Below are 13,444 nucleotides of genomic sequence, written 5' to 3'. Positions count from 1 at the left end.
GAATCTCTTAAGCCTTCAGAGTAGCTGAGACTACAGGGGCGCACCACCATGCCCAGCCAATTTTTGTATTTTTAGTAGAGACAGGGTTTCACCATGTTGGCCAGGCTGGTCTTGAACTCCTGACCTCAAGTGATCCACCCACCTCAGCCTCCCAAAGTGCTGAGATCACAGGTGTGAGCCACTGTTCCCGGTCGTGTGTCACTTTTATAATCAACAAAAAAGAATGCTAACAACAAGATAATATTTTTTCAATTTCTGATAAGACCAGGCACAATTTAAATAAAGAAATACTTAATTCTGTAGATCAATGCTTCAAAAAAGTAAAATTATACATAATAGTCTATAGTGATTATGAAATTTCTTTTTTTTTTTTTTTTTTTTTTTTTTTGAGACGGTGTCTCGCGCTGTGTCACCCAGGCTGGAGTGCAGTGGCGCGATCTCGACTCACTGCAAGCTCCGCCTCCCAGGTTCACGCCATTCTCCTGCCTCAGCCTCCGAGTAGCTGGGACTACAGGCGCCCGCCACCACGCCCGGCTAGTTTTTTGTATTTTTAGTAGAGACGGGGTTTCACCATGTTAGCCAGGATGGTCTCGATCTCCTGACCTCGTGATCCACCCGCCTTGGCCTCCCAAAGTGCTGGGATTACAGGCTTGAGCCACCGCGCCCGGCCGTGATTATGAAATTTCTATAGGAGATTTAGTTAAAAACAAGATACAACTGTAGAAGTCTGTTGTGTAACATTCAATAATAAAATTGAGGCCAGGCGTGGTGTCATCCCAGCACGTTGGGAGGCTGAGGCAGGCGGATCACAAGGGCAGGAGTTCAAGACCAGCTTAGCCAATATAGTAAAACCCAGTCTCTATTTAAAACACAAAAATTAGCCAGGCGTGGTGGCACATGTCTCTAGTCCCGGCTACTCAGGAGGCTGAGGCAGAAGAACTGCTTGAACCCGGGAGGCGGACATTGCAGTGAGCTAAGGTCATGCCACTGCACTCCAGCCTGGGCAACAGAGTGAGACTCCGTCTCAAAAAAAAGAAAAGGATATACCAGAATAAGTTAATGAAACGAATTTTATCTTTACACATAAAAAATCTATAGTAAAGGGGAAAATAATATACCAAACTTAAGAGAAAGACAAGCTGAGAAGAAATTAGAGCATACTGAAAATATAAGCTAAAGCCTGAAAATCTAAGATGAATGTGGATTTCTGAGATTTCCTGATGCTTTTACTAGTACTCACTATTTATCATTACAGGTTTTAAACCGGGATCTGCTAAAAGTTATCAATTATTTTTGCAAAAGTATTATTTACCAAAATACAAATTTTAAGACAAGACAAAGCATTAACCTTTTGGTAAGTCTGACAACCAGAGTACAATCAAATACAACAAAATAGCATGTACTTCTCAAACCAGCAAACTCTAGGCCAGAACAAAATCACTGCAATTTCATTGAGCCAGAAGGATCCACTAAGAAGGCATTTCACTAGTCAAAACCTAATGCCTACCAGCTAAAGCAGCATCTTCTTCACTTTCTGAGCCATACTGAAGTGCCATTGTAATTGCTGATAAACGACCTCCTTGTACTGCTCTTTTATTGCTACAAAAAAAAAAAAAAAAAAAAAAAGCAATTAGAAGACAGGGAAGGATGTTATAATAATTAGGTTACTTAACAGGGAACAGGAACTATTAACAAAGTGTTAAGATAAAAGAAAAATAATTTCTATTCAATTGCCTCCTTAGTTTATCTCTGTACTTAATGGTTCTCAAAATCAATCTCAGCCAAGAAAACTATTTTTTCCTCTTAGAAAAGAGGGAGTGGAAAATAAGGACTCAGTCACAGTTGCTGATAATTCTAAGACGTTCATATTTTACGATACAAATTCTATTATGAGGTTGGGCATGGTTGCTCACGCCTGTAATCCCAGCACTTTGGAAGGCTGAGGCGGGTGGATCACCTGAGGTCAGGAGTTTGAGACCAGCCTGGCCAACATGGTGAAACCCCGTCTCTACTAAAAATACAAAAAATTAGCCAGGTGAGGTAGTAGGCTCCTATAATCCCAGCTATTCAGGAGGCTGAGGCAGGAGAATCACTTGAATCTGGGAGGCAGAGGTTGCAGAGACTGTGCCACTGCACTCCAGCCTGGGCAATGAGAGCAAAACTTCGTCTCAAAAAAAATCCCAAAAACCAAACAAACAAACCAAAAAAAAAAAAAAAACCCAAATTATATTATGAATTAAAAAAACCTATTAGTATTTAACCTCACATTTTATTGGTAGCTAACATTAAACACTGCCTGAGCAACAATGCTTAAGCATCGTCTGAGAGGTGGTGTAAGGCCTACTTTAGTAATTCAATCTTTTTTTTTTTTTTTTTTTTGAGATGGAGTTTTCCTCTGTTGCCCTGGCTGGAGTGCTGTGGCATCTCGGCTCACTGCAAACTCCACCTCCCGAGCAAATGATTCTCCTGCCTCAGCCTCCCAAGTAGCTGGGATTACAGGCACCCGCCACCACACCCAGCTAATTTGTGTAGTTTTTAGTAGAGATGGAGTTTCACCATGTTGGCCAGACTGGTCTCGAACACCTGACCTCAAGTGATCCACACGCCTCAGCCTCCCAAAGTGCTGGGATTACAGGGCCACCGCGCCCACCCTAGTAACTCAACCTTTTAAATAAACCATTTGACAACAGATTTTCGTAACAACCAAACTATACCCAAAAATATTCCTTCAAGATAGCCACTGGGCAAATACTAGTACGCCTATCTTTAAAAGCACAGGTCAACTCTCAGACTAAACACTCTTTTTCTCACCGGTAATACTTGCTAGTGGGATTTCTCTCTTCACCAAGGCTGCCTTTACTGTGTGAAGGACCTGTCAGTCTGGCTGCAGCCAAATTGGATGGAGTCCTATCCAGAGATAAGATAAAAAGCTTAGAAACTTGGTAGCTGAAATTAGAGTGCTGGGTAAACAAACACACACACAACCATTTTCTTCTCTTCTAAATAGAAATGCTAAAATACTTCTGAACTTCTACTATGCAGCAGATTCTGCTTCAGGCCCTGGGGACTCTGCAGGGAAGAACAGACCATGGCTGGTCTTAGGGGAGCTTTTGGTCACTGCAGTGACCAGAGGACCAGTACTGAAACAATGTCAAGGCCAGAGGAAAGCTTTGAAAGTCGTCACCCAACCTTCCCATTTCAGGTGGGGGGAAATGCAATCCTAGAACTAAGACTAGTTCAAGATCACAGTCCTGGCTGGGTGCGGTAGCTCACACCTGTAATCCCAGCACTTCGCGAGACCGAGGTGGGTGGATCACGAGGTTGGGAGTTCAAGACCAGCCTGGCCAACATAGTGAAACCCCGTCGCTACTAAAAATACAAAAAGATTAGCCAAGCACGGTGGCGTGTGTCTTGTAGTCCCAGCTACTCGGGAGGCTAAGGCAGAAGAATTGCTTGAACCCGGGAGGTGGAGGTTGCAGCAGGCCGAGATTGTGCCACTGCACTCCACCTTGGGCAACAGAGTGAGACTCTGTCTCAAAAAAAAAAAAAAAAAAAAAGTCACAGTCCTAGTACAAGGAAAAGCCAGGATGAGACTGGATCTCCTGATACCTGGCTAAATAGCCTTACCGAAAATATGAATATATACAATTAATATTATATATAAATGCTATACTATTATCTATTCTGTGTAATATTAATGTATACCATATTATATGTGTATATATATTTGTACAAATTAATAATATTTGTACAAAGTATATAGTGATGTAACGTTTTTAAAAATGTTTCTTTTTAAATGAAGCCCTTCGGCAGCAAAGGGGCTAAGAGTTACTACTATCTTTAGAATCATAATATTAACTGTAAGTATCATCTTTAAATTCAACACATACTGTATTTATGTTTATTGATTTCACTACCTAGAAAATTCAGCAAATATAAAGGCATAAGGGTTTTAGACATTTTCTTTTCTTTTTTCTTTTTGAGACAGAGTCTTGCTCTGTCGCCAGGCTGGAGTGCAGTGGTGCGGTCTCAGCTCACTGTAACCCCCCACTTCTCGGGTTTAAGCAATTTTCCTGCCTCAGCCTCCCAAGTAGCTGGGACTACAGGCATATGCCACCATGCCTGGCTAATCTTTGTATTTTTAGTAGAGATGGGGTTTCACCATGTTGGCCAGGATGGTCTTTATCTCTTGACCTCGTGATCCGCCCACCTCAGTCTCCCAAAGTGCTGGGATTACAGGCATGAGCCACCACGCCCAGCCTAGACATTTTCTTAAACCTACCTCATTCGAAGACTTGACTTAGCCATTTCATGATGTTCAATTTCAGCCTTTTTCATATAAAATATTTTTTTAATTGAATTTGCATCCTGTCAAGATAAAATTACTTGGTTTAAAAAAGGAACAGATAAAAGGACAGCTTAATGCCCTCAACTCATGCACTAGGCACCTTCTATGGCACTCTTTCCACTTGGAGCAGACTTCCATTCAATACTCACAAAGCTGCATCCTCCAACCTTTCTACAAGCTTCCAAAATATCTATCTTCATAAAGTTGTCACTAATTAAGTATAAGTTAAAATGCCTCCTAGTTCTTTCCTGATTAGTCAAGTAATATTTAGACAAAGATCTAATGGTATAATACAGTAATGCCCCATTGTCCATGGAGGATACATTCCAAGACCCCCAGTGGATGCCTGAAACCTTGGACAGTACCAAAGTCTTCCATCCATAAATTTAATTCCTTTTCCATATTAACTAAGCACTTTTCATGCACTGTGGCTGTAACTTTTTGCAATCTGAGGTGCAACAATAAAACTAGCAGGAACTTTTTTTTTCCCCTTCTTTACAATTTCATGAACAGCAGATTCATCTTTTTTTCTTCTTCTTTTTTTTTTTTTTGGTGGAGGCAGAGTCTTGCTATGTAGAACAGGCTGGTCTCAAACCCCTAGCCTCAAGTGATCCTCCTGCCTTGGCCTCTCAAAGTGCTGGGATTACAGGCCTAAACCATAGTGCCCAGCTGGGAGATTTGTTCTTACTGTAGATCTTAGCAATCTCAGCATACCTTTTTTTTTTTTTTTTCCTTTCTTAAGTCAAGAACTTTCACCTTTTCATTTAAAGGGCGCACTTTAAAACTTTTTGAATTGCCAGCATCACAACTTCTGTGCTTTGGGGCCATTATTAAGTACAATAAGGTTATTTGAACATAAGCACTGTGATACCACAACAGTCAATCTGATAACTGAGATGGCTACTTAGTGACTAACGGTAGGTGGCGTACACAGTGTGGACAGGCTGAACAAAGGAATGATTCATGTCCCAGGTGTGACTGGATAGGACAGAGATGGATGGCATGAATTTCATCACAATACTCAGAATGGTGTGCAATTTAAACTTATGAAGTGCTTATTTCTGGAATTTTCCATTTAATATTTTCTGACCTCAGAACCATAGTAAAGCAAAACCGCAGATAAAGTGAGGGACTACGGACAAGGAACTCTACTTGTGTACGCTGAGCTAAAAGTCAAAATAAAGATGCACTTCTAAGATTAAAGATTATATACACAAGTTTACAATGAATGTACTTGCTTAAGTTTCCCTTCTCTTTAAAACTCAAGTTAGAAAAAATAATTAGACCCAAAGTAAAATTCTTAACTATAACAACAATTAGTACTGTATACTATTAAAATGTCCTATTAGGAACTAGGAATACAAGGACTTCATAGTTCTTTCCTTATTTTCTCTCAGAATTTCTTAAAAGATGAAAAATAAAAGTTAACATTAACTACCAACAGCAATTTTGAGTATTTGAGTCAGCATTCAGAAAATTTAAATGATTTTATTACCAAAAGATTTTGAGTCTCCTTTGGCAAATTCCCCATTATACATGATTAATAAATTTCTACAAGCAATTATTCATTACAGAACCATAAAACTTCTGAGATGGAATTTGCAAAGCAATGAAACAGTCATTTCACACTGTGTACTGCACTACACAGATTGCTTTTTATATTTATGAAGTTTAAATGCAGGGAATAAGTCAATATTTAACTAAAAAATGGATTCAAAACTAACCAGGTCTGCCATAAGGACAGAAATTTAGGTGAGTGGAAAAGAACAAAGAATCTAGAAATAAACCCATACACCTATGATCAACTGATTTCTAACAAAGTTGCCAAGACAATTCAATGGGGAAAGAATAATCTTTTCAGTATATGGTGCTGGGATAATATGTCATATCAAAGAATGAATTTGGACTCCTACCTTACATGTACCTCACATATACAAAAATTAGTTCAAACTGGATCAAAGATCTAAGTATATTAAGAGCTAAACTATAAAATTCTTACAAGAAAACATAGGTGTAAATCTTTGTGGTTTTGGATTAGGCAATGGTTTATTTGATATGACACTTAAGCATCAGCAACCAAAGAAAAAAATAGATAAAGTGAAATTCAAAATGAAGAACTTCTGTGTGTCAACAGACACAATCACAAAAGTGAAAAGACAAGAGAATGGGAGAAAATATTTGCAAACCATTTACATGATAAGGGTATAATATCCAGAACATATAAAGAACTCTTACAACTCAACAACAAAAAGACAGGTAACACAATTAAAAAATCGGCAAATGATCTGAACAGACATTTCTTTAAAGACATATGAATGACCTAAAAATCAAAATAAAGAATAAAATAAAAAGATGTTCAACATCATTAATCATTAGGGAGATGTAAGTCAAAACCACAATGCCATACCACTGCACACTCCCTAGGATATCTATAATAAGAACAAAAAATGGAAAACAAGTGTTGGTGAGGATGTGGAGAAATGGCAACACCTGGATATCGCTGGTGGGAATGTAAAATGGTATACTTTGGAAAACAGTTTGGCGGTTCTTCAGAAAGCTAAATAGACAGTTACCACACATGATCCCACAATTCCATTCCTAGGTATGTATCCAAAAGAAAAAAAAAAAAAAAAAAATATATAAATATATATATATATATATATATATGTAGTATTTATACATCCACATAAAAATTTATATGTGAACATTCACAACAGCATTATTTATAATAGCCAATAAGTAGAAACTATCCAAATATCTATCAACTGATGAATGGGTAAATGAAATACAGTATATCCCCATAGTAGAATATGATTCAGCAATAAAAAGAACACAGTACTGACACATGCTACAAAATGGATAAACTCTGAAAACATTACACTAACTGAAGGAATCTAGTCGCAAAAAATCCCTATCACATATTTTATGATTCCATTTGTGTGAAATGGCAATAGGCAAACACAGAAATTGAAAATAGATTTGAGGTTGCTTAGGGCTGGAGAAACTGGGGGGACATAAAGGGCGACTGTTAATTGACTGGGGTGATGGCTGCCCAACTCCATGAATATAATAAAAACTATTAAAGTAAATACTTTTTTTTTTTTTTTTTTTGAGACGGAGTCTCGCTCCGTCGCCTGGGCTGGAGTGCAGTGGCGCAATCTCAGCTCACTGCAACCTCTGCCTCCAGGATTCAACCAATTCTCCTACCTCAGCCTCCTGATTAGCTGGGATTACAGGAGCCCACCACCATGCCCGGCTAATTTTTGTATTTTTAGTAAAGATGGGGTTTCACTATGTTGGCCAGGCTGTTCTGGAACACCTGACCTCGTGATCCACCCACCTAGGCCTCCCAAAGTGCTGGGATTACAGGCGTGAGCTACTGCGCCCAGCCTAAATTAAATACTTTCAAAGGGTAAAGTCCATGGTATATGAATTATATCTCAATAAAGTTGTTATATAAAAATTATTGACCTTAAACTAGCTACTATTACCAAGGAAAACAGCAACAACAACAACAACAAAACTAACCTTGAATACTTGAGAGCCAGGCTCATTGTAAGTTTTGGCATTTTTTGCGAGGAGATCTATATCTTTGGCCATTGCATGAATACTTTTGTAGCTTCCATTCTACAATAAACAACAAAATATAGCAGTTCCTTTTAATGAGAGTTAATCAGTACAACCTTGAAAAAAAGAACCCCACATATTTCTAAATTGTCACCATATTCCAAGACTTCATTGGAAAGTACACATATGAACAATACGTAAAGTCATTTTCTTTTTTATAAATTATTACTGTATGCATTTATAAGTAAGTTTTTGAGATAGGTAGCAAAACCAGAGCTGCATTATTCTTTATAAAAATAAATTACAATTTTTAAAAAGTCAAATAAGGTAAAAGTTTTATTTTGCAAACACATAGTGCTTACTATGTGCCAAACACAGTTCTAAGTGTTTCATGAATTACCACCTCTTTTTTTTGAGACGGAGTCTCTCGCTACTGTGTCAACAGGCTGAGTGCAGTGGCTGATCCTTCACCGGGCAAGTCTCATCTCCAGGTTCGTCGCCATTCTCCTGCCTCAGCCTCCGAAAGTAGCTCGGGGACTACAGGCCCGCCACCACCGCCAGTTTTTGTATTTTTAGTAGAGACGGGAGTTTCACCATGTTAGCCAGGATGGTTCGACCTCCGACCTCGCGGATCCACCCCGCTTCTGGCCTCCCAAAGTGTTGATTATGGCTTGAGCCACCGCGCCCGGCCGAATACTAATTCTTTAAAGTGGATTTAATAGTGTGAAGCAAAACTCCCTCTAGTTACATGAACCACTTGGGGTAAAATATGAAATCAGTCCAGCACAGAGGCTAACATTTTCTGAGTACCTACTGTGTGCTAGAGTTGTCAGGTCTGAAGGCTCACTCAATCCAAAACAACCCAGGAATACTCATACAGTTGCCTAAATTTACAAAGGAAATGAAAGAGGGACACACTTTTAGGTAACAGGCACACCTGCCTAATGATAAGTACACAGAAATGAAAAAGACATGGTCTAGAGAGAGTAAGGAAACCAAACTGAGTGAAATGGAAGGTGCAGAAGGGTAGAACCATAAGCACAGGTAGGGTAAAAACGAAAGGGGCAGAATCCAGAGAGCCAGGCAAAGGAGTATAACTATTTGCCATGTGGGACTACCAACAACTATACATCCTTCTTATACGGAGGGAATCAGCATAGCTGTAGGGAGGGCTCTACCTCCCACAATGAGGATGAAAGTGGGCAGATGGTCACTTTGCCAGCAGCCTGGCAGCCAGGGCAAGGGGAAATAACCACAGGTCAGCTAATTCATGCTTAGGTCTAGAGGGACTAATGGAATGGCCAGGAATTCATTCCTGACTCCTGCAGGAATGGCAGGAATTCATTCCTGACTCCTGTAGAGGACAGTCTAGCAGTAGAGCAGCAAGTATCCAGGGACCACAGTAGCAAATGACAGTGGTAACAGCAATGGCACCACAAAGAGGCTGTGCATGATCTCGGCTGTGCCATGATGTTCCTAAGTTCTGCCTAGTATCCAAAGGCTAGTTCCTCAACCTTTCTTCTCAACAATTCTGAGCTATCCAATATGCTTTTCAAAAATTCTTTTTCCACTTAAGTTAGTCAGAGTCGGTTTTGTTCAACTGCTACAAGGAGCTGTGACATGCTTTAGCAGGCATTGGAAAACAAGTGAATTAAGTCTCTGAGCAGGGGACTGGCAGGAAGAAAGCCAAGGTCAGGAGGCAAGATATAGAAAGGACTAGAAAGCCTTTCATCAGAGAGGCAAAATAGATTATTCCAGTAATTTGGACATAAGAGGACAAGGACCTTGAATCGGGTGATGGCAAAAGGTGACTCTGAGACTTCTGGAAAGAAGAAAGGACAAGATAAGGCAAGAAGTCAAAAAGAGAAGACTGGGGCTGAGATAGAGATGATTAAAGATCTGATTCGATTTCCAGGATTATGAAAGCATAATCCTCCTACACACGTTAGAAATTCCAGGGATTTAAGAGACTTGAGTCATTCTCAGAAGCAGTTATTGGGCTGATCTAAAAACCCGACGAGGCCTGGCATGGTGGCTCACACCTATAATCTCAGCACTTTGGGAGGCCAAGGTGGGTGGATCACTTAGGGTCAGGAGTTCGAGATCAGCCTGGCCAACATGGTGAAATCCTATCTCTATTAAAAATACAAAAATCAGCCAGGTTTGATGGCAGGCGCCTATAATCCCAGATACTCGGGAGGTTGAGGCAGGAGAATGACTTGAGTCCAGCAGGTGGAGGTTGCAGTGAACTGAGATCGTGCCACTGCGCGCCAACCTGGGTGACAGGGCAAGACTCTGTCTCGAAAGAAAAAAAAACTCTAAAAAAAACAGATGATACATCAGGCAATCTGTATTTTATCATTCTGTGAAAATTTATCTGTGGTACCAGTAATTATATACTGTTACTCTTTACTACTCTCTTAGAATTTAAAGTCAAAGAAGTTTCTCCTTCCTGGCAAACCACAGTGTCTATCAGTCTCATTTCCCAATGACACTATGTAACACACTGTTTTCCTTTTTGCCTTACCTCCTGGGAGCAGCAAACTCTCCTTATCCTGGGAAGATCAGTGACTCACATTTATAAGGACCTCATGCTGTAGGTTCTATGTGAGATGTTTTATCTATATTATCATTAACCTCTATGACTCTGCAAAGCAGTGATACTACACGCAACATACAGCAGAGGAAGCAGGCAAATCACCTGACCAAAGTGACATAGCTGGTTAAGTAGCAGAGCTAGAAAAAGAACCGTATCAGTTCTACTCTAAATACTCAATTTCTGGTACAATTTAGCTCTTTTTCCCTATACTTTCCCTTACTTCTAATAATCAAATTTTAAATCCTAGTCACTCAGTCACACAATTAATATTTATTAATCACCTACTCTGTGAAGAAACAGTAAGTGTAAAGGTTGAGAACACAGACTACAGCTAGACTGTCTGGATTCAAATCCTAGTTCTCCTTACTAGGCAGTGATTTGGGCAAATTACTTAACATTTCTGTGCTTCGGTTTTCTAACTTGTAAAATAGGAATAATAACAGTACTACCCTGTGGGGTTTTAAGAATTAATTAGCTAATACACATAAAGCACTTAAAACAGTGCTAGGTACATAGCAAGTCTATGCTGAGTGCTTAGTTGCCACTATTTATTGCTAGGGATACAGTGAAGGGGGAGGGTAGAGAAGGCCAAAGAGAAAAAAGTCATATCTAATTCCACTGACCTTACACTCTGTAACATCTGTTATGGGTAGCTTTTATTCTAACGTATCCTAAAGCTATTTGGAAGCAGATAAAAATAAACAACAGGTTACCCCATCTACCCTGATGTGATTATTATGCACTGTATGGCAGTAGCAAAATTTCATGTACCCCATAAATATATACACCTGCTATGCACCCACAAAAATAAAAAATTAAAACATTAAAAATGAAAGCTTTTATCATAAATGTATCTTTTATAATCAGAAATATCAGTAACCAACACGTTTTAACTTTTGTCCTAAGATGCAATCCAAAGCTACAATCAGTAACACTATTTTAATTTATTTACATGATTTGCTAATAACCCCTTACAGAGACAACTAGCTTCTCTGTTTTCTAAAAGCTCCTAGGAAAGATCATAGGCCAATCCGCTCTAAACCACAAACATTTATGTATGGTCATCTTCATACCTGTATCCTCTGGGCAATGGTCTTGAGATCTATAGGCTCCTTAATTATTGCATAATAATCTGGATATTGCTGGAAGACAAAAAGCCAGGCATGCTCAATAAGCTAATGAGAAGAGAAGGAAGTACGCTGACAATCTGTTGTTCAAACAACCAGTTAAGTAGCTTTGTGAGATTCGAGGCTAAAGACACCGCTGTACAGCACGTTTATTACATCAGAACCATAAATAGTTTAATTTTAAGAAGCTTCATGATCTATCCAACAGCATGGCATAGGAGTTAGAACTTGGCATTTGAGTGTTATTATTATGCAACTAGCATACAATTTAATGTTTTAAAAAATTCTAGGCTGGGGCTGGGTGTGGTGGTTCACGCTTGTAATTCCAGCACTTTGGGAGGCTGAGGCGGGCAGATCACCTGAGGTCAGAGATTGAGACCAGCCTGGCCAACATGGTGAAACCCCATCTCTACTAAAAATACAAAAATTAGCCGGGCGTGGTGACAAGCACCTGTAATCCCAGCTACTCAGGAGGCTGAGGCAAGAAAATCACTTGAACCTGGGAGATGGGGGTTGCAGTGAACTCAGAGCATGCCATTGTACTCCAGCCTAGGGGACAAGGGCGAGAATTCATCTCAAAAAAAAAAAAAAAAAAAAAATCTAGGCAGGGCGTGCTGGCTCATACCTATAATTCCAGCATTTTTGGGAGGCCGAGGTGGGTGGTTCACCTGGGGTCAGGAGTTTGAGACTAGCCTGGCCAACATGGAGAAACCCCGTCTCTACCAAAAACACAAAATTAGCCTGGTGTGTTGGTGCATGTATGTAATCCCAGATACTTGGGAGGCTGAGGCAGGACAATCACTTGAACCTGGGAGGTAGAGGTTGCAGTGAGCTGAGATTGTGCCACTGCACTGCAGCCTGAGCAATGTGAGCAACTGTCTCAAAAAAAAAAAAAAAAAAAAAGAAGCAAAATTCTGGTCAGGCACAGTGGCTCACGCCTGTAATCCCAGCGCTTTGGGAGGCTGAGACGGGTGGATCACGAGGTCAGGAGTTCAAGACCAGCCTGGCCAATATGATGAAACCCCGTCTCTACTAAAAATACAAAAATTAGTTGGGTGTGGTGGTGGGCGCCTGTAATCCCAGCTACTCGGGAGGCTGACGCAGGAGAATTGCTTGAACCTGGGAGGCAGAGGTTGCAGTCAGCTGAGATCGAGCCACTACACTCCAGCCTGGGTGACAGAGCAAGACGGTCTTGAAAAAACAAACAAAAAAAAGAAATGAAGCTAAATTATTAGCAACTTCTGATTTATCAAATACTAGCTCATCCCAAGAAGTGGAACATGTTGAGGAATGTCCTTGAAGCTTTCACAACCTAGATTCACTTACTGCCCTCAGCCTTTCCTACAGATTTTCTTACTTGGAGGAAATAACTGCAGTTGCCCAAATATCAAAAGTTGGTCTTATCAGATGGGAGAGGTTCAGGGGAAGTCAGATTGTGTTCTCCCAGTTCTTCCTACCTGTTCAAACCCTACCGAAGCCCAAACAACAACAAATCAGAAAGTCACAGCCTTCACTCAATTACTGGGCTGAACAGATAGATGATCTCTGTGTTGCTTTATCTCATCTGTCCCCTAAGCTTACCACTACTTTCTTAACCCTACTCCTTCCTTTACTTGGATCAATCTCCATTGCTGCCCCTTCTCTTCACCAGTTCTACTTCTGAGACAAAGTTCAGAGGACAAATTATGGCAAGGCCACCCAGCACGGAGTACAAAGTAACTCGAAGTCATCCAATCCCACAAATTCCCAATCTACCTCTCCCACACAGCCAGCCTGCTTGGGATGGACTTACTGACGAAAGGT

General features: G+C 40.2%; 1 protein-coding gene across 40 annotated transcripts in view; it reads right to left on the bottom strand.

The window, feature by feature from the left end:
• The window catches only part of PBRM1 (polybromo 1), a 151,468-nt gene that overhangs the window by 105,492 nt on the left and 32,532 nt on the right, over window positions 1–13,444 (bottom strand). For 37 of the 40 annotated variants that reach the window (XM_017955406.2, XM_021934344.2, XM_021934345.2 and 34 more), the window contains 5 exons: window positions 11,588–11,656; window positions 7,877–7,975; window positions 4,283–4,368; window positions 2,812–2,907; window positions 1,508–1,599 (listed from right to left, as the gene is read on the bottom strand). In XM_017955406.2, the coding sequence (XP_017810895.1) occupies window positions 1,508–1,599; window positions 2,812–2,907; window positions 4,283–4,368; window positions 7,877–7,975; window positions 11,588–11,656 (442 nt within the window). The remainder of the gene's footprint in view (window positions 1–1,507; window positions 1,600–2,811; window positions 2,908–4,282; window positions 4,369–7,876; window positions 7,976–11,587; window positions 11,657–13,444) is intronic. The other 3 variants (XM_031663299.1, XM_021934336.2, XM_021934342.2) reach the window with 1 other exon arrangement.

Source organism: Papio anubis, chromosome 2, assembly GCF_008728515.1.
Source record: "Papio anubis isolate 15944 chromosome 2, Panubis1.0, whole genome shotgun sequence".
Classification (NCBI taxonomy): Eukaryota; Metazoa; Chordata; class Mammalia; order Primates; family Cercopithecidae; genus Papio; species Papio anubis.
The sequence above is the reverse complement of the archived record's forward strand: the minus strand, read 5'-3'. Positions and strand labels throughout refer to the sequence as shown.